The sequence below is a fragment of the Myxocyprinus asiaticus genome, chromosome 22, assembly GCF_019703515.2.
Source record: "Myxocyprinus asiaticus isolate MX2 ecotype Aquarium Trade chromosome 22, UBuf_Myxa_2, whole genome shotgun sequence".
Taxonomy (NCBI): domain Eukaryota; kingdom Metazoa; phylum Chordata; class Actinopteri; order Cypriniformes; family Catostomidae; genus Myxocyprinus; species Myxocyprinus asiaticus.
The window spans coordinates 7131864-7154823 of NC_059365.1; the positions used below are offsets into that span (position 1 = coordinate 7131864).

The following is a 22960-nucleotide window of genomic DNA, read 5'->3' on the forward strand; positions in this document are numbered from 1 at the left end:
TTGTTAAAGGTGTCATGTCGCCACTCTGTGACACTGAAAGCTCTTATTTCCTGTAGCTGTCCTCAGCCGCTGTACGCTTCACTGGCCCAATGCGAGTAAAAAACCAGAACTGAATGTGGCTTTTCCCTGTTTCCTAAACTATTGAGACGCTTAAACAGACCTGAATGTTTTTACATTAATGAAATGATATAGAGTGACTCCAAAAATGTATTTAGACACTTAAGCCACACTTGTGTAAATGTATGGATGTCATTACATTATATAATATTAAAACAAGTGGCATTTTTTTAAAGAAAGATAGAACTAGCACACTTTTTGGGCAAAACATTTCACAAAAAGAATTTTGTCTAGTTTTAAATCATATAACAATGCATTAACTGTTGAAAATTATGATAGAAAGTATATGTCCACAGTTATTGTGGTAATCTTAAGGGGAACAGATCTAATATATCCACTGAAACTTACCTTGATACCAGTTGATTAAATATCAATGCAAAAATGACTGAGAAAAGCTTTAGTGTCATTTGTTTGCAGATGCCACTTGGTTTGATATTTTATCTAATGCAATGCAATTTACATTCGCAACATTTTAAGAGTTTGCCTTAAGTGTACAATTAATGTTTGGGGGCCACTGTGCATTTATTAGTTGATTGTTAATCATTCAATACAAACCATTAAATGTATTGTGGTTATATTGTACTGAAAAGTATTGTGATTTATTTATTTTTTCCACAGCTGTAGGGGTTTTACACTGTGAGAGTCAATAGGGCCGATAATATCAAAAACCCCGAAAGAGTTGTACAAACATGGAAGCTTCATTGTCTCTCTCTTTCTCTCACTCACTTTCTCTTAAACTCACAGGTACACACTCTTCAACTCCACGTTAATTTCAGCACTGACATGGTCTGGATAGGAAGTTGTGTGTTTGACCGACAGGAAAAAAAAAAAAACCATATAGAATTTTTGCTGCTTCCTGTTGCAGGAAACACATTTAAGGATGCAGAAGGCAGGGGGAGGTTATGGGAATTAGTGAATGAGTGAAAGATAATTTTATATCTATATCACAACAAGGACAGAGCAACTATATTAGTTCCCTTAGAGCTGTTAAAGGGTTGTTCACTCTAAAAAAACAAACAAACAAAAAAAAAGCGTATGTTGTTCCAAACCTGTAAAACTTTCATCCATGGTACAGGAGATGCTAGGAAGAATGATAGCCTCAGTCACCATTCACTTGCATTGTATGGAAAAAAGATGAAAGTGAATGGTGACTGTGACTAACATTCTGCCTAACATCATCTTTTGTGTTCCACAGAATACAGAAAGTCATATTCCTTTAACATTTCAGTTTAAGCTGTTGTAAAGTAAATTCTGGAATAGAATATACTGTAATGCTGTAAAATAGTTTGGCAAATGTTTGATACATTCATAGGTTAAGGTTTGGGGGGGGGGGGGGGGATTACAGTTTATAAAATATGAATCCCTCCACTGTATTACAGCATGTACAGCAGAAAACAACTCTCTTTTGGTGCAGCTCTGTGAAAATGGATCTCCCAATAACAGTTACTAATTTGGCCACTGGGGGCAGTATTTAAACTTTCGGTAAGCACAGACTGATTTTAGCTAAAGAAAAGTCAACCTACTGTTTCCAATTTCGCTGTGAGATCAGTATGTCATGTCAATAAAAACGTGCTTCAACTACATTGTAAAAGTACAGTTCAGTTAATCAATCATCTCTCAGTGATACTTTTGTATTTTATTTGATATTATTTTATTTTCAGACAACCGTTAACGATAGAAGAGCAGTACAGCTGATTCAATCATTTCTTTAGATGCAGTCATTTCTTTCTGTGTTCCATCGCTGCTCCCGTCAAGAGCTGTGAAGTCTCCACACTGGTTTCGCTCTGGGAAAAATCCTCCTCCGCCAATACAATACTGCAATACACACATATATCAGTCCAGAGTCAGGAACTAACCAAGGGTCAGGACAAAAATGCCCCTGAATTTTAAACAGCAGGGGCAAAAAATGCCCTTAAAGGAATAGTTCACCCAAAAATGAAACTTCTCTCATCATGCTATCCCAGATGTGTATGACCTTCTTTCTTCTGAACACAAATGAATATTTTTAGATGAATACCTCTGCTCTGTAGGTCCATACAATGCATGTGAACGTTGGCTAGAAGTTTGAAGCTCTTAAAAGCACATAAAGTCAGCATAAAAGTAATCTATAAGACTTCAGTGGTTTAATCCATGTCTTCTGAAGTGATCCGATTGATTTTGGGTGAGAACAGACCAAAATATAACTACTTTTTCACTGTAAATATTGCCATTGCAGTCTCTAGGCACAATCATGATTACACTTCCTAGTGCTTGACACATGCGCAGTATGCTTGATGGCACTAGGAAGTGTAATCGTGCTTGAAATCATGATTGCCAAAGAGACTGAAAAATTTATAGTGAAAAAGGTTTTATGGGAGTTTAATGGATTACCTTTAAGCTGCCTTTATGTGCTTTGTGGAGCTTAAAAATTTGACTTGCATTGTATGGAGCTACAGAGCTGAGATATTCTTCTAAAAATCTTCATTTGTGTTCAGCAGAAGAAATAAAGCCATACACATTTGGGATGGCATGAGGGTGAGTAAATAATGAGAGAATTTTCATTTTTGGGCATACTATTCCTTAAAGTCCTTATTCTGAAATCATTTTGGTATATTCTAGGCCTCTAGACAGTTGCTGGAAAAATGTAACTTACATGTTGCGGATTACATCCAGTTGGTTTAACTCCAGAACACATGGCCATGGCTGCTTTATCAGTGTTGAACACTCTGAAGGTGATGAACCCAGACTCAAATTCCTCTGCAAAAAGAGAACAAACATCACATAAATTATTGTATGATAATTTAACTGTATAATTCAATGAATATGGAATTCTCTAATGCAACATTTCTATAACAGTTCAATACTTCTAGCAGATGGTCCATATAAGTCTGCTGTTGAGTCCTTGTCTCCAGTATCATACAACACTGGACTGCTGGGTCCCATATCAGTTTTACAGTCCCCTGCTGCGAACTTCACAGGGTATTTCTGTTAAAACAGAGACAGAAATGGCAAAACATTTCAATATCAACTTAAGTGTTCTATTTAAAATTTAATATCTGCTCTTTTTTTAAGCTTGCCAAATGAAAATGCTGTAACCCTGATTTTAAGCTTCTTCAAACTTATGCTTTTAAGAAACAAGTTCTACAATATATCTGGCAACTTTCAAAACAATTTCTTTTTTCTTTTTTTCCCTATTTTAAATATTTGTACAGGCCGACATATCCTTGTATTTGGTGCTAGAATATTTTCCCACCAAACTGTCCAATCACACCTACATTTTGTCAGATGTCCAGTTTGCTTCAAGACACCAGTATCATATAAAGATCATTTCAAGTCAGCGATTTGTGGAATTAGAATATTTTGGTTGATACTATGTGTACTGACCCTTTACTATCATTTCTACTTAAAGGGATAGTTCACCCAAAAATGAAAAATTCTCATCATTTACTCATCTGCCATCCCAGATGTATATGACTTTCTTCTGCAGAACACAAATAAAAGAATATCTCTGCTCTGTATGTCCTTACAATGCAAGTAAATGGTGGCCAGAACTTTGAAAGTAGTATAAAAGTAATCCATACGACTCCAGTGGTTAAATTCATGTCTTCTGAAGCGACATAAGAGGTGTGGGTGAGAAATAGGTCAATTTTTAAGTTCTTTTTTTACAATAAATCTCCACTTTCACTTTCACGTCCTTTCACATTTTGAAAGTGGAGATTTATTGTAAAAAAGGATTTAAATATTGATCTGTTTCTCCCCCAAAGTGATTGTATCACTTCAGAAGACATGAATTTAACCACTGGAGTCGTATGGATTACTTTTAGCTGCCTTTATGTGCTTTTTGGACTTTCAAAGTTCTGGTCACCATTCACTTGCATTGAAAGGACTTACAGAGCTGAAATATCCTAAAAATCTTAATTTGTGTTTGGCAGAAGAAGGAAAGTCATACACATCTGAGATGGGATTAAAGTGAGTAAATGATAAGAGAATTTTAATTTTTAGCTGAACTATTCCTTTTAAAAGTATCTGCTTGCATCTGTTTTAGAACATGGTTTCTAGCAGGTAGACCATCTTGGACCAGCAACAAACCAGCTCCCAGGTCATAAGGTGGTCAAGCTGGTTTTTGGAACATATTAGCATGTCAATCAGCCAATGATCAGTTAGGATCAGTTAATAACCAGCTTGAAAGAGCCAGAAACCAGGTACCTGGGTTTTTTTTGGAATGCCCAATTCCCAGTGCACTTTTAAGTCCTCGTGGTCGCGTAGTGATTGGCCTCAATCCGGGTGGCGGAGGATGAATCCCAGTTGCCTCCATGTCTGAGACCATCAACCCATGCTTCTTATCACGTGGCTTGTTGAGCATGTTGCCACGGAGACATCACGGCTTCACGCCACCCACCACGGCATCTGTGCTCAACTCGCCACGCGCCCCACCAAGAACGAACCACATTATAGGAACCACAAGGAGTTTTACCCCATGTGACTCTACCCTCCCTAGCAACCGGGCCAATTTGGTTGCTTAGGAGACCTGGCTGGAGTCACTCAGCACACCCTGAGATTCGAACTAGCGAGCTAGTGAACTCCAGGGATGGTAGCCAGTGTCTTTTACCAGTACACCAGTGAGCTTCCCAGGCCCCCCGAGAAAAACAGTTTTTAAGCATGTTTTCTACTACTGTATATGAGTAGGTGATTGAGAACAGGATCGTGTGTTTTACCTTGAATAAGTTGTAAAGGCTTCCACCATGTTCACTCAGGAACTGGCTTTCTGTGTGGTATCGTAGAATGGCAGCAGTCATCCAGTTTTTCAACAACTCCTTGTTTGGAACGTGCCACACTGACACATCTTTTGCAGGGATTTCATAGTACCCAGGATTCTGTGGGATGAGAAATCAATGGGCTGTCAGATTGGCATTAACAAAATATCGCCTCAATACCTGGCGGCAAGTAACTAAAAGTAGTGACACTTCTAACTTACATGTTTCAGTAGTGTGATGGTAGTTAAGTGTTTCAAAATAGACACATTTTCCAGTAATAAGCTACTTTTTCAAAAGAGTAGCTGTGTGGCGCGACAAAATGCTACATAGCAGTTTTTAATGTTAAATTAAAGCCAGTAATCAAACGCGCACCTCTGAACTGTCCTCTTTCATATTTGTCACATTGGAAAGCCCAATTTGTTTTAGTGAATCACTCACAGATCTCTCTGTTTTTTTCCATTTCTTTCTCATTTAACTTTATTTGTTTATCTATTTTCGATTGCTTCCACTCCTGATTCTATCCCGATTCGCAGTCTCAGTGAGTGTACAAAAGAGTTCTAGACGAATACTGGTGTTTCGTTCATGAACAAATGTGTTCTGGAATAAATCTTTTAAGCGAAAAAATCATTTTCATTCGCTTCCATACACTCACTGACTTTTATTTCAGCAGATTTGTGATCTGCTGACTGACTGAACAAGAGAGGGGAATGTAGTTCACCACAAGTTTGAATAAAAGCTAACAAAACTTGATTCTGTGCTATTTTGTTGTTGTGATTTTTCTCCCCAATTTGGAAAGCCCAATTCTCAATGTGCTCTAAGTCCTCGTGGTGGCGTAGTGACTCGCCTCAATCCAGGTGGTCGAGGATGAACCTCAGTTGCCTGCGCGTCTGAGACTGTCAGTCTGCGCATCTTATCGCGTGGCTTGTTGAATGCGTTACCACGGAGACATAGTGCGTGTGGAGGCTTCACGCTATTCTCCGCGGCATCCACGCACAACTCACCACGTGCCCCACTGAGAGCGAGAACCACATTATAGTGACTACGAAGAGCTTACCCATGTGACTCTACCCTCCCTAGCAACTGGGCCAATTTGGTTGCTTAGGAGACCTGGCTGGAGTCACTCAGCACGCCCTGGATTCGAACTCATGACCAGGGGCGGACTGGCCATCGGGAGAACCGGGACTTTTCAAATGGGCCGCGATAAGCTGAAATGGGCCGCCGCGTTATGCAGAAAGGGCCACAAAACGGCGCCGCGATGTGCCGAAGGGGGCAGCGATATGCAGAAAAGGACAGTGACACCCCCCTCCCCCCCAACAACTTTTGGGCCAGTTTCTATGTAAAATCCCAGGCCGATTTCTCTTCCCAGTCCGCCCATGCTTGTGACTACAGGGTTGGTAGTCGGCGTCTTTACTCGCTGAGCTACCCAGGCCCCCCCCCCCCCCCCCCGATTCTGTGCTTTTTAACGAATCAGACAAATCAATGATTTGATGACTTACTCATGACATAAAACAGGCTAATCTGTCACTACCTACTGGCGTAAGGCGGTTCAGAAATGGCTGCTGAACAATCCACTCAACAGATCTGAAAAAAATATTTTTGTGAACGGATTCAAAACACTCGAGTCATTGGGATGAATCAAAATCCCCACCTCTAGTGGCGAATAACCAATCAGAATTTACATGCAATGCGCAAGTCTGAGCTCCACCCCTTACAGCTAAAATAGTAATTTATTTCCGATTCATCAGCCAATCAAATGTTTTAATTGTAACTGTTGCAAATCAATTTGTAACAAATTTGTGATGTCAATTTGTAGGCAAACCCTGACGGCTAATTCGCCATGGGTTCCCTCTAGAATTTCCTAACGGTTTATATAATGGGGTTTTTCAATTTATTAGTAAAATAAGGTCTGTAGTAAACATTACTTGAAGAAAGTGTTGGATGTTTTGTTCTACCACATAAATTACACAGTTATACTTCAAACAAGAATTCTGAAGCCACCTTGTTTAAAAGAAATGCATGTTGCTGGATAAGGACTACAAATACCACAAGCATATGAGTGAACGTGCCTGGCGAAACAGAAATCCGTAGTTGTTACCTCCTATCGTGTTAGTAAAATACATTATTTTTATTTTTATAATGACTTGAAAATTCACATTTGGGGTATGATTGTTTAATTCATGTTGAAGAACAAAAACATCCAATTATCGACTAAATTATGTTTACCACAGACCCATGGCATGAAAATGGCATGAAAATGCTAATTCCTTAAGGGTTTTTGGACTACAAAACGCTGTCATTCATGACGCAATGTAAATAGAGATTGAAGAGTGGGTCAAAGCGAGGGATAGATGTTCTGCATGAATATACTGTAATTATTGGTAAGTGCTTTTTGCCTGATTTCTAATTTGTCAATTGCTTACAATTGGTATATTGAATTTTGGCTGGCTGAAGCATTCGTCAGGTTTTTGTTGGCATCTTTCGTGTTTGTGAGCATGTTGAAATGTCAATAATAGACTCTTAAGTTCACTGTGACGTAGGCACTGTAATGTATGATGTCCATAGTGTGTCCTATTCATTGTGAAACAGTGTTCTTTAAACAACATGAATCGCAATAAACTTAAAATGCACGGGCCTCCACTGTCATGTGATGATGTACCTTGTAGTCATCACTAGTTGAACCCTCTGCGGTTCCAAACGTATCGGTGTTCGCCCACGTTCCGTCTCCTTCAGGCTGGTGCTGGTCATTACCCTGCTGGCTTGACCAGCGGTCGCCGAGAGAGCACCTCCCATTTAAGTTGTTCTCATGCACACTGGCCACAAGAGTCCAGCCACCTCCGGCTGTGGTCATATCACAGAAAGTTTGGTACACTGACCCACTCTCTGTTGTCAGGAAGTATATGCCATCTGAGTAGAAACAGAGTACATAGAATTCAGTAAATATATATATATAGATAATAATAGATAATTTTAGTTTCGTAAAGAAATTCGTATTTAGGAACAAATGATAACTGTTCACAAAACTAATGTCAAGCATTTAAAGTGATAGTTCACCTAAAACTGAATATTCTCTCATCATTTAGTCACCCTCATGCCATCCCAGATGTGTATGACTTTCTTTCTTCTGCTGAATACAAATGAAGATTTTAGAAAAATCTAAAATCAAAGATATGATAGGTATTGGTGAGAAACTGATCAATATTTAAGTCCTTTTTTTACTATAAATTCTCCTCCCTGCCCAGTAGGTAGCGATATGCACGAAGAATTAGAATCTCCAAAAACAAAAGAAGAAGAAAGTGAAAATGGAGATTTTTATTTTAAAAGTACTTAAATATTGATCACCTTTCACATGCATTGTATGGACCTACAGAGTTGAAATATTCTTCTAAAAATCTTAGTTTGTGTTCTGCAGAAAAAAAAGTAATACACATCTGGTTTGGCATGAGGGTGAATAAATGATGAGAGAATTTTCATTTTAGAGTGAACTATCCCTTTAAGCATAAGCCTTTAGATCTAAAGGCTTTTTTAAGATCGTGATGAATGTAAAATTCAGTTAAGTGTGTCCAAACTTTTTACTTGCACTGTGCAGTAAGTAGAGTTTTTTCAGTATGATAATTTTCAAAGTACTTGACTTAAGAGTAACTTACCCTGTGAAACATTATATTTCTCTTTGATATCCAGGCAGCTCTGAGCGAGCGTTCTCAGCCTAGCATGATACTTGCCCAATTCTGGATTTATGTAGGTGCCATTTACAATAATTGGCTTCGGGGTGACAGCTGCAAACACTGCAAACAACAATGCAGAGATATGATTTAATTTTTAGAAACAAATTAGTGATGTCAGTGTTAAATAAGATCACAGTGAACATGGAGTCACTTACATTTAGTTCCACATTTCAGAATAACTTCCATAGCAATATTCATAATGATAGTCTACTTACCTGAGTGCCTGAACTGCAAAAGGCACATCAGAAAGAAAATACAACGCAGCATTATTCTCAGTTTTCAGCTCTTATTTCTTGTCTGGTAAAGGTTGTTCTGTTTCAGCATTTAGTACTGTCCCTGACTGTGTGTGCCAGTTTATATTTGGAGTAAATTTGACTTATTGGGCAACAAAGTCAATCTGGTCACTGATTCACCGTGTAATCAATAAACAACTCAGGACTGGATTGCAAATCAGGGAAATGCCCGTTATTGAAATAATGGGTATCTTGTTGAGTCTGTTTACTTTTTTAACAATTTATCAGTTTGCTATGGGAACATTACATCCATATTTATGTTCTTGGCAGATGCTTTCACCACAACAAATTATGGGAAATTGCATGTATTTGCAAAAGTGATGATTAAAATCCCTGCTGGAAAAAGCATAGTTCAAATATTTGAACAATTTAGTACTCAACAATGTTGATTAAAACTCACATTTAAATTAGTTTGTGTTTTTACTTTTCTTGCCCCTAAAAAAAATCATGTGCTGCGACTGTGATATTTACAGTGCATTCAGAAATTATTCAGACCCCTTAATTTTTTTCATATTTTTGTTGTTTTTTTTTTTTCACATCAATCTACACTCCATACCCCATAATGACAAAGCAAAAAACAGATTTTTGATAACTTTGTAAATTTATTAAAAAGAAAAAATTGGAGTCACGTGACACCATGCGAGGATAGGACATGTGAATGGCAAGCTCTGCGCACTTTGCTAGTTTTAATACCTTTTAATGACATAAAACGGTGAGATTCGATACAGTCTGTTCCATAACTGTTCTAGGAGGACAATATGTCAAAGAATTCAAAATCCTCGGGCTCTGGAGACATTAAAAGACACTTATGTGCTCAGGCTGACACCCCTGAGAAGGCCGTGGACCAGGGAGTCCATTTGGTCGGAAAGTTGCGGGAAATGCGGCGAGAGATGTTGAACATGCTGGCAATGTGACGAAGGCCATTGCTGACTTGGAGGATCTTGCTGTGATACGTCGATCGATCACTGCCATGGAAGTTAAATTTACTGATGTGGTCACAAGAGTGGGGGATGTTGAGAAACAGATCAATTATCTGGAGTCATCGGAGAGGGAATTATCTGCTAATCCGCTAGAGACCAAAGTGGATTTGGAGCGTGTCTGGGAGAAGTTGGAGGACATGGGAAACCGTAGTCGGCTGAATAACATCTGTATTGTGGGAGTTCCAGAGGGAGCAGAGGGACAGATTATGGTGGAATTCCTGGTCAGGCTCTTTCCGAGTCTGCTCGACATAGCAGGCCATAAGCTGGAAATTGAGAGAGCTCACAGGGTTCCAGCTCAGAGATCCGCTGAGGGAGACAGGCCCCAGTCAATTCTGGCCAAATTTCGGAGATCATCCGATAAAGATCTTGTGTTACATGAGGTGAGGAGTAAAGGAAGGCTTTCTTGGAAGAACCACAGCATTTTCTTTTTCCCAGACTTTGCAAACTCAACAAGAGAGAAACATGATCGATTCAAGGAATGCAAGAAACTTTTACATCAATGGAAGATCGCTTTTGCATTGATATTCCCGGCCAAATTGAGAATAGATGCTAAGGATGTAAAACATTTACATGCCCTCAGCAAGCGATGTCCTTCATAAAGTCAATGAAGTGAGTGGGTCGTGTTGTGGTGCTCACGTTGTCACTGGGTGGACCGGCTCAAATAAAAATAAAATTAAATCACTTTTATTGTCACACAACCATATACACAAGTGCAACAGTGTGTGAAATTCTTGGGTGCAGGTCCGAGCAACATAGCAGTGGTGACAGTGATGAGACATATACCAATTTACAATAAACTTCAGATTTACACAACACAATTTAAAATCTAATATACACATAATTACACACAACACAATATACAAATAATAACATACAATGTACATTATACAATACACACAATATACAATACACATTACACAATAAAAAAAATAGTATATATAGTATATATAAAATGTACAGTAGGTTGTATTGTACTGTATTTACATTCAGGCTGTCGGTTGATAGTCAGTTGCCAGTGTGTTGTTAAGAGAGATATAATTATGACAGTCCAGTGTGATATAATAAGATTAATAAAGTGCAGTGCTGATGTATATTGATCGTGAGAGATCAAGAGTTCAAAAGTCTGATTGCTTGGGGGAAGAAGCTGTCATGAAGTTGGCTGGTGCGGGTCCTGATGCTGCGATACTGCCTGCCTGATGGTAGCAGTGAGAGCAGCCCATGGCTCAGATGGCTGGAATCTCTGATGATCCTCTGAGCTTTTTTCACACACCGCCTGGTATATATGTCCTGGAGGGAGGGAAGCTCACCTCCGATGATGTGTCTGGCAGTTCGCACCACCCTTTGCAGGGCTTTGCGGTTGTGGGCGGTGCTATTGCCGTACCAGGTGGAGATGCAGCCAGTCAGGGTACAGTGCTGGTGTAGAACCATGTGAGGATGTGGTGGTTCATTCCAAACTTCCTCAGCCGTCTCAGGAAGAAGAGGTGCTGATGAGCCTTCTTCACAACGGCCTCAGTGTGGACAGACCATGTGAGTTCCTCAGTGATGTGGACACCCAGGAACTTGAAGCTGCTGACTCTCTCCACTGGTGCTCCATTGATGGTGATGGGGCTATGTTTTCTTTCTCTTCTCCTGAAGTAGACCACAAGCTCCTTTGTCTTACTGATGTTGAGGGAGAGGTTGTGCTCCTGACACCATCGTGTCAGATTGTGCACCTCCTCTCTGTAGGCTGTTTCATCATTGTCAGTGATCAGACCTACCACCGTCGTATCATCAGCAAACTTAATGATGGCATTGGAGCTGTGTGTTGCCACACAGTCATGTGTGTACAGAGAGTACAGGAGTGGGCTGAGAACACAGTCCTTTGGGGCTCCAGTGTTGAGGGTCAGTGATGAGGAGATGTTACTGCCCATTCTAACTACCTGGCATCTGCTTGACAGGAAGTCCAGGATCCAGCTGTACAGTGAGCTGTTTAAGCCCAGAGCCCAGAGTTTCTCATCAAGCTCATCAATTGTTCATCAACACTGAACATTCGCTTGACAGTTTGAGAAACCTGCATGTTTTTTTTCGGCTGGAGTTTATTTAGTGGATTATTGCTTGCAAAGTCATTGGAGTGAGTAAGTCATTTGCTTTGTACTCATGTTGCAGCCGAATGGACCGGCTCACTGAACATTAATTTGACTGTCTGAAGAATCTGCGCGCTCTTTTTGCGCTGGTTCCGCCTAGCGGCTGGAGTTTATTTTGTGGAATAATACACCTTTAGGACAGTTTTATTGATGAAGCTACACGCTCTTTGTGTTTAATCTGCCTATTGGCTGGAGTTTGTTTTATAGATTATTTTTTGCTGTGTAATTCTGTCTCACAAAATGTTTATAGAATCACCAGACTTGACCAATCCGATGGCAAAGTTGTTGCAGAGGTTCTCGTGGGCATACATGGACTGTTTTAGTTTGGAGGGATGGACACCAGTTGGTGCTATCGTGCGTGGGGTTAATGCGCACGTTTTTTTTCTGTTTGTTTGGTTCTGGGGAATGTTTGGGGTTTGACTGTTGCACTACTGTTGGAATGTTGTCTTTATAATCCTGTTTTTGACACACAATCTATTTTTTCTTACATGTCAAAATGTCAAATGTTAATATGAGTGGATTGTCTCTCTCCACGTGGAATGTCAATGGGTTGGGGCACCCCATAAAAAGAAGGTAGGTTATTTCTCTTCTTAAGCGTAAGAAATTTGATATAGTGTTTCTTCAAGGAAGCACCTTTCCCCGCAGGAAGCTGAAAAATTTAGAAAGATATTGGATGGGCATTTTTTTTATAGTACTAGCTCGAGTAAGAGCAGGGGAGTCATTATACTGATAATTAAACATCTACAATTCAAATGTCTCAAAAAGAGTAAAGATAAATTAGGAAGAGTCATTATTGTTTTAGCTGAAATTCAGGGACAAAGTCTTATTTTGGCGAATATTTATGCACCTAACGTTGATGATCAGGGCTTTTTTATAGATCTTGATGAAATGTTGCAAGCCGCTGGCACCTCTTATGATATAATATTGAGAGGAGATTTTAATCTTATGATGGGCTCAGTCCTTGATCATAGTGAAGCAAAAGTGTGCAAGTCCCCTAGAGCAACAGTGATGCTTCACAGGATGTGTAAAAATCTTGGTCTTACAGATATTTGGAGACTTTTGAACTCATCTGGTAGGGACTATACATTTTTTTTACTTCAGTCCATAAGATTAACTCTAGAATATATTTTTTTATATATCTAAGTCCCTCATTTCATCTGTTGTCGATTGCTCAATTCGAAACATTTTAGTCTCAGATCACACCCTGGTGTGTTTAGAGGTGTGCCAAATACGGAGAGAAAGAAATCATATAGTTGCTGCTTTAATGTATCCCTTTTGCAAAATCCTTAATTCCAACAAATGCTAAAGGCTGAAATCAGTGTTTATATGGAGACCAACTGGTCCTCAGTATCCTCTGTGGGCGTGGCTTGGGAGGCACTTAAGGTGTTTCTTAGGGGCCGGATCATACAGTATGCCTCATTCACCAAAAAATCTAAAGCACAAGAACTTGTGGAATTGGAAGGGAATATTAAAAGTGCAGAGGCAGAGCTGAAGTGCCGAATGTCGTCTAATGGCCTCAGAGAATTGAAGGTGGAGTTTTGGCTATTCAGGGCAAGACAGTCATACTTTGAGTCAGGGGACAAAGCAGGGAAGCTTTTGGCTAAATATATAAAACAGAGACAGTCTTTTTCTACCATTCTCTCAGTGAAATCTGCTGGTGGTGAAATATTTACCTCAGCCATTGATATTAATAATGCTTTTAAAGAATTCTATCTTGATCTTTATAGTTCCACGTCTTCGTCTACTGATGAAGATATTAGAAACTTTGTAGAACCATTAGAACTTCCTAAACTGACAACTGAACAAAACAATTCTCTTGATTCTGAGATAAACTTGGAGGAGCTTGGTGAGGTAATTAAGGCCTTGCCTACAGGCAAGACTCTGGGGCCAGACAGCTTTGCTGCTGAATTTTTTAAAATCTTATGCTACAGAACTGGCTCCACTTTTGCTAGAAGTTTATATGGAATCATTAAAGAATGGAAAGCTTACACCAACCATGACACAAGCCCGGATCAGTCTGATTCTTAAAAAGGACAAAGATCCAAACGAGTTTAAGAGTTAACGTCCAATTTCCCTGATCCAGCTAGACGTTAAAATATTGTCAAAAATTTTGGCTAACCAATTAAGTAAAGTTATGACATCTCTTATACATATAGATCAGGTGGTGTTTATACATTCGGCATTTCATACATTCATGATAACATTCGGCATTTCATCAATATCATGTGGTCAGTGGCGAATGCTCAGACACTGGTCGCTGCCATCTCACTTGATGCCAAAAAGGCATTTGGTATGGTAGAATGGGATTATCTTTTTAAGATTTTGGAAATATACAGGTTTGGGAATACTTTTATTGTATGAATTAAGTTACTTTATAGACACCCGGTAGCAACGGTACAAACAAATGGATTAATTTCAGATTATTTTACTCTGGATAGAGGCACACGGCAGGGTTGCCCTCTTTCCCCATTATTGTTCTGTCTTTCCCTGGAACCATTAGTAGCTGCGATAAGAAAGGAGGATGATATTCCAGGGGTGGTGGCGGGAGGTATGGCACTTAAGATTTTGCTTTACGCAGATGATATTTTATTATTAGTCTCTGACCCTACTAGAGCTATGCTATGCCTCCACAGAATATTCATTCCTTTTCTAAGTTCTCAGGATACAGAGTCAATTGGTCTAAATCTGAAGTTTTGGCTCTGACAGTGTACTGCCCAGTAACGGCTTTTCAGCCATGCGCCCAAACAGGGCATTAAGTATTTGGGCATTTTATTCCCAGCAAATTTGTATGATTTAGTTAGAGTTAATTTTGACACTTTAATAAATAGTTTTTCGAGCGAAGTGGGCAGGTGGGCTTCATTACATTTATGTATGATTGGGAAGGTTAATGTTATTAAAATGAATTGTATTCCAAAATTCAACTATCTGCTACAATCTCTCCCTATAGATGTCCCCCTCTCTTATTTCAAGCAATTTGATAGCATAGCAAAGTCCTTCATTTGAAATGGTAAATGTCTTAGATTACATTTCAGTAAATTGCATAGGTCGATTGACAAAGGGGGGCTAGGCCTACCAAAGATTTTGTTTCATTATTATGCAATTGGTCTCAGACATTTAGCTCATTGGTCGCTTCCACCTGAGAGAGCCCCTCCATGGTTTTATATTGAACATGAAGTTCTTGCCCCTATTTTGCCATTGCAAAGCCTTTCTATCAAACTAACTGGAGAAGTTAAGTTACACCTCATTATCTCGCATTTGCATGCAGTATGGACAAAAGTGCACAGAGTGTTTAATTCAGACATGTATTTAAATGTTGCTTCGAGCATATGGCTGAACCCAAAATGATGTATTAATAAGTCCCCTTTCTGCTGGACAGAGTGGATTTTGAGGGAGGTTAGAATGTTCGGTGACTTGCATGAGAGTGGAGTGTTGAGATCTTTTGAAAATATGGTTCAACATTTTTGGATCCCTAGGTCTCAATTTTTTAGGTATTTACAGCTGCGCCACCTGCTTTGTACTATTTTTGGGAGTAGCATACACCCCCTAAAGCAGCAGATACTCTGGAAATGGTGATTACTGCTTTTGGAAAAGGTCATGAGGCATCAGTGTATTACTCCCTGCTAATTCAGAGTCTGGGGGACGGAGCTTCAACTTCTCTCAAGAGATTATGGGAGAAAGATTTAAACTTGGTTTTGGAGGAGGGAGTGTGGGCTAGGATTCTAAAAAACGTCAAGTCTACATCTAGAGATGCAAAGGTGGGCTTTATGCAATTTAAGATTTTACATCGATTCTATTGGACCCCCTCTAGATTGTATAGGTCTTAAAGACACACCCACCTGCTGGTGGTGCCAATCAGAAGATGGGGACACAACCCATGTTTTTTGGTGGTGTGTTAAGATCCAAGATTTTTGGCTGAGGGTTCAGAGTTTTATGTATGACGTATTGGACACTCAAATTTCATTTTGCCCCTAACTGTATTTTAGGTGATGGGGCGGTCATTAATATAGGGGATAAATATCTAAAAATATAGAAGGCAGAAAAATTGTCTAATGGAAAATGGGGTAGCTATTTGGCATATTTGGAGGGCTCTCTGGGAGGGGAAGTGGAGAGAGATGTGTAGTTTTAAATGTGTGTGATTTTTGTGTATATATATATATATATATATATATATATATATATATATATATATATATATATATATATATATATATATTATATTATATTTTGTTTTGTGTTTATTCTCAAGTTGGACCACAGGGATGTTTGTTGGGGGTCAGGGTCAGGGTGGGGTTGGGTATTGGGAGGGCGAAAGGGAGTTATGGGGGTTAAAAGTTGATTCGGTGTATATATGTTTGCTTTTCTGTTGCACGTGTCTGAATCAATAAAAGTGTTAATCAGAAAAAAAAAGAAAAAACTGAAATATCACATTGACATAAGTATTCAGACCCTTAACTCAGTACTTAGTTGAAGTACCTTTGGCAGCGATTACAGCCTCAAGTCTTCTTGGCTATGATGCAACATGATTTGCACACCTGGATTTGGAGATTTTCTGCCATTCTTCTCTCTAGATACTCTCAAGCTCTGTCAGGCTGGATGGGGACCGTCGGTGGACAGGCATTTTCAGGTCACTCCATAGATGTTCGATTGGGTTCAAGTCTGGGCTCTGGCTGGGCCACTCAAGGACATTCACAGAGTTGTCCCTAAGCCACTCTTGCATTGTCTTGGCTGTGTGCTTAGGGTCATTGTCCTGTTAGAAGGTGAACCTTCAGCCCAGTCTGAAGTCCTGAGTGCTCTGGCCCAGTTTTTCATTAAGATATTTTTTATTTAAGATATTTTGCTGCGTTCAAATTTCCTTCAAACCTGACCAGTCCCCCAGTCCTTGCCACTGAAAAATACACCCACAGCCTGATGCTACCACCACCATGCTGCACTGCTGGGATGGTATTGCGCTGGTGATGAGCGGTGCCTGGTTTCCTCCAGACATGATGCTTGGAATTGAGGCCAAACAGTTCAATCTTCATTTCATCAGACCAGAGAATCTTGTTTTTACAGTCTGAGAGTCTTTCCAAGCTGGCTTTCATATGTCTTGCACTGAGGAGAGGCTTTCGTCTGGCCATTCTGCCATAAAGCCCAGATCGATGGAGTGTTGCAGTGATGGTTGTCCTTCTGCAAGTTTCTCCCATCTCCACACATGATCTCTGGAGCTCAACCAGAGTGACCATTGGGTTCTTGGTCACCTCTCTTACCAAGGCCCTTCACCGCCGATTGCTCAGTTTGGCCGGGCGGCCAGCTCTAGGAAGAGTCCTGGTTGTTCCAAACTTCTTCCATTTAAGAATTATGGAGGCCACTGTGCTCTTGGGAACCTTCAATGCAGCCAAAAATGTTTTGTAGCCTTCCCCAGATCTGTGTCGAGACACAATCCTGTCTCTGAGCTCTGCAGGCATTTCCTTTGACCTCATGGCTTGGTTTTCGCTCTGATATGCATTTTCAGCTGTAAGACCTTATATAGACAGGTGTGTGCCTTTCCAAATCATGTCCAATCAATTGAATTTTCCACAGGTGGACTCCAATCAAAGTGTAGAAACATCTCAAAGATGATCCAGAGAAATGGGATGCACCTGAGCTAAATTTCAAGTGTCAGAGCAAAGGGTCTGAATACTTATGTAAGATATTCCGTTTTTTAAATTTTTTTTAAAACATTTTTATAGATTTGCAAAGTTATTTTTTATTCGTCATTATGGGGTACGGAGTGTAGATTGATGTGAAAAAATAAATAATTTAAAGCATTTTAACATAAGGCTGCAACATAACAAAATGTGAAAAAAATGAAGGGGTCTGAATACTTTCTGAATGCACTGTATTTAAAATAGTGTTACCTTAACATGAATAACATTTTAAGTTAGTAGTACAGTGAAATGTTTTGAAAATGAAAAATCTGTAAGTAGTAATTTCATATTTATCTTTTAAGAGCAGTCTCTCAGGGATTTATGAAATTTACAGAACCATTATTTTCTTTAAACCTATCAAATGTATTTAAAAAAAAGCATAACAAAATGATCCACATTAGCATATTTGATCAGTGATTAATATTTCGAAAGAAAAATTAAATATCTAATTTTGAATTTTATATTTTTACTGCCATAATTGGTTACACCAAATGATGTATGGTCGCACCAAATGATGACGAAACTGCATGAGGTTAAATATGAGGTTAAAAAAGACCAGAGCTCCATCAGTTTCATGAAACAAACAAAATAAAGCAAAAATTCAGAGAACCGATTAACTTTTATGAAATATTTCGCATTTTATTAATGTACAGTATGTCCTTCAATTGTAATTCTTTTGTAATTGTAATTTAAAAATACTCAGCATGTAATTGATTCTTGTGTCATCATGTCATGATGTTTGGTCATGACATGTGCAAGAACCAATGTGGTCTGATGTAACTGACATGTTGCCATATTGGATTTGCATTCTGTTTACATTAGTTTTTCAATCATTTAATTACATTTGATTTGATTTGATTTGAGTGTGAATAACAACTTACATTTCGTGTCCGTTTATCATACCAAGTGATTGTGTGCCTTAGAAGACTTGGAATATGACACACAAGTCACATGGACCACTTTAATGACACTTTTTGATGCCTATTTAAGCTTTAAAGTGCATCACTATTAACTGCTATTGTATGGAAATCAGCAACTGCAGCATTAAAAAAAATATCTGCTTTTGTGCTCCATGGAAGAAAGAGAATCATATGGCCTTGGAATGACACGAGGACTACTAAATAATAACAATTCTAATTTTTGGGTGAGCTATCTACTTATATATAAGTTGATGGTTGATCAACTATGAGAAAAAGAGTGAGGCAATGGAGGCATTTCTTTAACTCCAGGCATTCGTGAACTTTGCCCAGTCTGGGCTTGTACATTTTGAGAAGTGTAGACCTGTTGGTTTGGGTTGTTAGAAACTAATTAATGAATGAACTAACTAAAATAAATATACTGTATATGACTTCTGAGTTAGACGTAGAAGTAGTTGAAAACCAGGACATATTTCCATCATAGACAATATTCAGCAATGGTCGCACCACATGACATTTGGACGCACCACATGATGTCAGATTTACAGGCAAAAGAATTTGCCACCTCAGCAAAAAAGGCATTATTCCAACACAAGGCCATTATGAACTTTAAAAAGAAATTCTAGAATTTTTGATAAAACAGTTTTCAGTATCCTTTTGAGGTCATACCGCATGATGATCAGTTTCAACAACAACACACCAGCAGTTTAAAAGTTGATTCTTTTCCAAAAATCTAAGAGTGGTAAAGACCTTCAATATGTATCCAGTGGTTATTTGCATGCTGTTGTATGATGTTACTTCTGGTCCTTGAACACTTTTCAAAAATAAAGTCTCAAAATGGCCTTTTTGTGTCGGTCACCCCACATGATATTTCATAAAATAATCATCCTGCAACAAGAGTAATTTATGAATTATGATAGAAATAATTATCAAATGTATCAGGGTTTTGCTTCCATAATTTGGAATTATGCAAATATGAAAACATTAAAATTCAAAAGCTTTTTAAGTGCTTTTAAATAGATTTTCAAAAGAGAAGTTATGAGTGGATGAACAGCTGCACCACCTGGAAAAGAAGCAACAGGCATCATGTCACTGACCCTTAAACCAGCCTAAGACGGTTTGATGGTCTTAACTGGTTTTTCTGGTCTAGCTGGTCTTCCAGTCTGATCAAGCTGTTGAATTCCCAAAACCCCTCTAAACCAGCAAACCAGATTAGGCTGTCTTGTCTATGATTCTGACAGTTATTGGCAGCTAATGTGAACTCATGAGAAGGTGCAGCGATAATAATGTTCTCATGCTATTTTATTCCTTTCTTTTGCTTTCTCTGTCTTTAGTTTTAATTTTGTTCCTTTTACATTTGCAATATGCCCATTCTGCACAATCATGAAGTTTTCATTAGAAACTTCAGTTGAAAGCCTCCTTCCTCCATGACCAACATGACATTTGTTTGCTCAGGCTATGTAAACGTGCTATTAATGCCCATCAGGTAAATCCAAGGTCAATGTCCACTGAGATGTAACTGTCTGTCTGTCAGTTTCATAATGTTCAGACTTTTTATGTATTGCCCAATCACTGATAATCTCAGTGATGTATTAATTCCCAAAACACTGTCAGATTCTTCCCATAATGAAACACTGGGCAGGAACGTCTATGAAGTATTTGGAATCGAGTCACAATTTGCTTGTTTAAAGGACACTAATTATTATGATAAAGATGCTGTTTTTCTAAATTTCTTTAATTATTTACTATCCTTTAACTTTGCAGAACCAAACCCACCTTAGTTAAATAAAATATACTGTGAGAGGTTCATTGGGTGGGAAAGGAGGAAACAGGAAACTTGGGATTTCAACTCAAAGGTAGAACTTTAATTAAACAAACTAAAAATGGCTTTTCAGTGCAACAATAAGCAAATCACAGTCACAATTCAACACAGTCTTTTTCTGTCTGGTAGCTCTCTCGCCTTTCATCTCTGGCATGGTCCCTTTTTATCGCTCTCCCCAGTGCTTACTGCAATCAGAAACAGGTGTTAGACATTATAGTGCTCAGGTGTGTGCACCCTTACTGCTTTCTCCCTCTGGATGAACGCTCGACCACGCCCCGCCACCACATAACCCCACCGCCCAACTCAGGCCGGGGAGTCATCCGGTCTGCCCACCACTCCCTCCCATTTCTGGAAAGGAAGACCATGACAGCCATCTGCGCCCCTGGTCTGTGGACCACCTCAAACTTTAATGGCTGAAGAGCCAGATACCAACGGGTGATCCGCACGTTGGTATCTTTCATGAAGTGGAGCCATTGGAGTGGGGCGTGATCTGAACAGAGGGTGAAGGCCCACCCCAACAGGTAGTACCGGAGAGTGAGGACGGCCCACTTGATGGCAAGACACTCTTTTTCAATGGTGCTGTACTTAGTCTCCCTCAGTGAGAGCTTGCGACTAATGTACAGCACCGGGTGTTCCTCCCCCTCCACTACCTGCGAGAGCACCGCCCCCAACCCCCTGTCTGAAGTGTCCATCTGTAAAATGAAAGGGAGAGAGAAATCGGGTGAATTTAAAAGCGGTCTGCCATAAAGTGCAGCTTTCACCTGCATAAATGCCTGTTGACACTGCTCCATCCACTGGACCAGGTCTGGAGCTCCCTTTTTAGTGAGATCAGTCAGCGGTCTGGTGATGTCCGAATAATTAGGCACAAAACTTCTATAATAGCCAGCCAGCCCCAGGAACTGTCTCACCTACTTTTTGGCCTTGGGTCTCGGGCAGGTTGCAATTGTCACAGTTTTAACAATTTGGGGACGCACCTGCCTGTGGCCCAAGTAGAACCCCAGATACCCTACCTCCACCTGTCCAACTTGGGGTTTGCCGTGAGTTCCGCCCATCACAGCGACCTCAGAATAGCCCTCAGATGCTGCATGTGCCGCTGCCAATCATTACTGTATATAATGACATCATCCAGATAGGCAGCAGTGTAAGCAGAGTGTGGTCTGAGGACTCGTTCCATAAGGCACTGAAACATAGCCGGGGCCCCAAAAAAAACAAATGGAAGTGACACAAATTGATGCAAACCAAACGGTGTGAAGAAGGCCGTTTTTTCGCAGGACATTAGCATTAAGGGGATCTGTCAATAACCCTTTTGTCAAATCCAGTGTCAAGTAAAAGCGAGCTGTGCCCAACCGATTGAGCAGCTCATCAATACGAGGCATTGGGTATACGTCAAATTTAGACACCGCATTGACTTTCCTATAATCCACACAGAACTGTACAGACCCGTCGCTCTTAGGAACTTCAACAACCGGGCTGGACCAATCACTATGGGATTCCTCTATTACTCCCATATTGAGCATTGCATCAAATTCTTCCCGAACTATTTTCCTTTTGTGCTTGGGCAGTTGGTAGGGACGACTACATACCACTACCCTGGGTGCAGTCTCGATGGGGTGCTGAATGAGGTTTGTATGACCGAGCTGAGGAGAAAACATGTCTGCAAATTCTTTCTGCAACTTGGCAACCTCTGTGACTTGATATGGTGAGAGGTGGTCTCCACAAGTGACCGGGACAACATGATTGGCTTTTATGTTCACCTCCGGTCCGAGCTCCGCCCTCTCCAGAACTACTGTTGCCAACATCACAGGAACTGCCTCCCTCCATAATGTCAGAAGGTTGAGATGGTATCTTTGAAGTGCGTCACCTCTATCTGTTTGTTTTACCTCATAATCGAGATCTCCCACTCGTTGTGTGACCTCAAAGGGCCCTTGCCACTTGGCGAGTAATTTGGGGCTCGATGTGGGGAGTAATAAGATCACTTTATCTCCCGGTGCAAATTCCCGTAGCCAAGTACCCGTGTTATACAGTTGGCTTTGACGTTCCTGAACTTGGAGCAAATTCTCCTGTGTTAGTTGACCCAAAGTGTGGAGTTTTGCTCTAAGATCAAGAACGTATTGAATGGGGGATCACATGACGCCATGCGAGAAGCAGACATGTGAATCATGAGCCCTGCACACTTTGCTGTTTTTTTTTTTATTATTTTCATGTTATAATCCGGTGAGATTCGATACACCCAATACATATTTGTTCTTTGAGGTAAACATGGCAAAGAAGTCCAAATCCTCTGGTTCTGGAGACATTAAAAGACACTTATGTGCTCAAGATGAAACCTCTGGGCCTGCAGACAGGGGACTCGATTTGGAAGGCTCGTCGGGAGATGAAATCTAGCGCCAACTGTCGAACATCTCGGTGATGCTGATGAAGGTTGTTGCTGACTTGGAGGATCTCGCTGTAATATCGATTACGACGATGGAATTGGAGTTAGTCACAAGAGTGACAAGTTGAGAAACTAATCGATTATCTGGAGTCTTTGGAAAAGGAATTATCCGCTAATCCGCCCGCGTCCAAAATAGTAGTGGAAATTTTTTTG

General features: G+C 39.9%; 1 protein-coding gene across 1 annotated transcript; it reads right to left on the reverse strand.

Annotated features, from left to right (window-relative positions):
• Nucleotides 1-1734: 1734 nt before the first annotated feature.
• LOC127412855 (intelectin-like) lies at nt 1735-8918 on the reverse strand. Its single transcript, XM_051649533.1, has 7 exons — nt 8788-8918; nt 8495-8632; nt 7507-7754; nt 4812-4970; nt 2961-3081; nt 2750-2853; nt 1735-1932 (listed from the first exon to the last, which is right to left on the reverse strand). The coding sequence occupies exons 1-7, from the start codon at nt 8837-8839 to the stop codon at nt 1786-1788; spliced, it is 969 nt and encodes a 322-aa protein (XP_051505493.1). The 5' UTR covers nt 8840-8918; the 3' UTR covers nt 1735-1785.
• Nucleotides 8919-22960: the final 14042 nt, after the last annotated feature.

What these genes read in the sequence shown, in the direction of transcription:
- LOC127412855 (XM_051649533.1), bottom strand. Translation starts at nt 8,839, where the DNA reads ATGCTGCGTTGTATTTTCTTTCTGATGTGCCTTTTGCAGTTCAGGCAC. An exon ending in TTTGCAGTTCAGGCACTCAG is followed by an intron (nt 8,633 to 8,787) that starts GTAAGTAGACTA and finishes TGTTGTTTGCAG; the next exon opens with TGTTTGCAGCTGTCACCCCG. An exon ending in GAAATATAATGTTTCACAGG is followed by an intron (nt 7,755 to 8,494) that starts GTAAGTTACTCT and finishes GTTTCTACTCAG; the next exon opens with ATGGCATATACTTCCTGACA.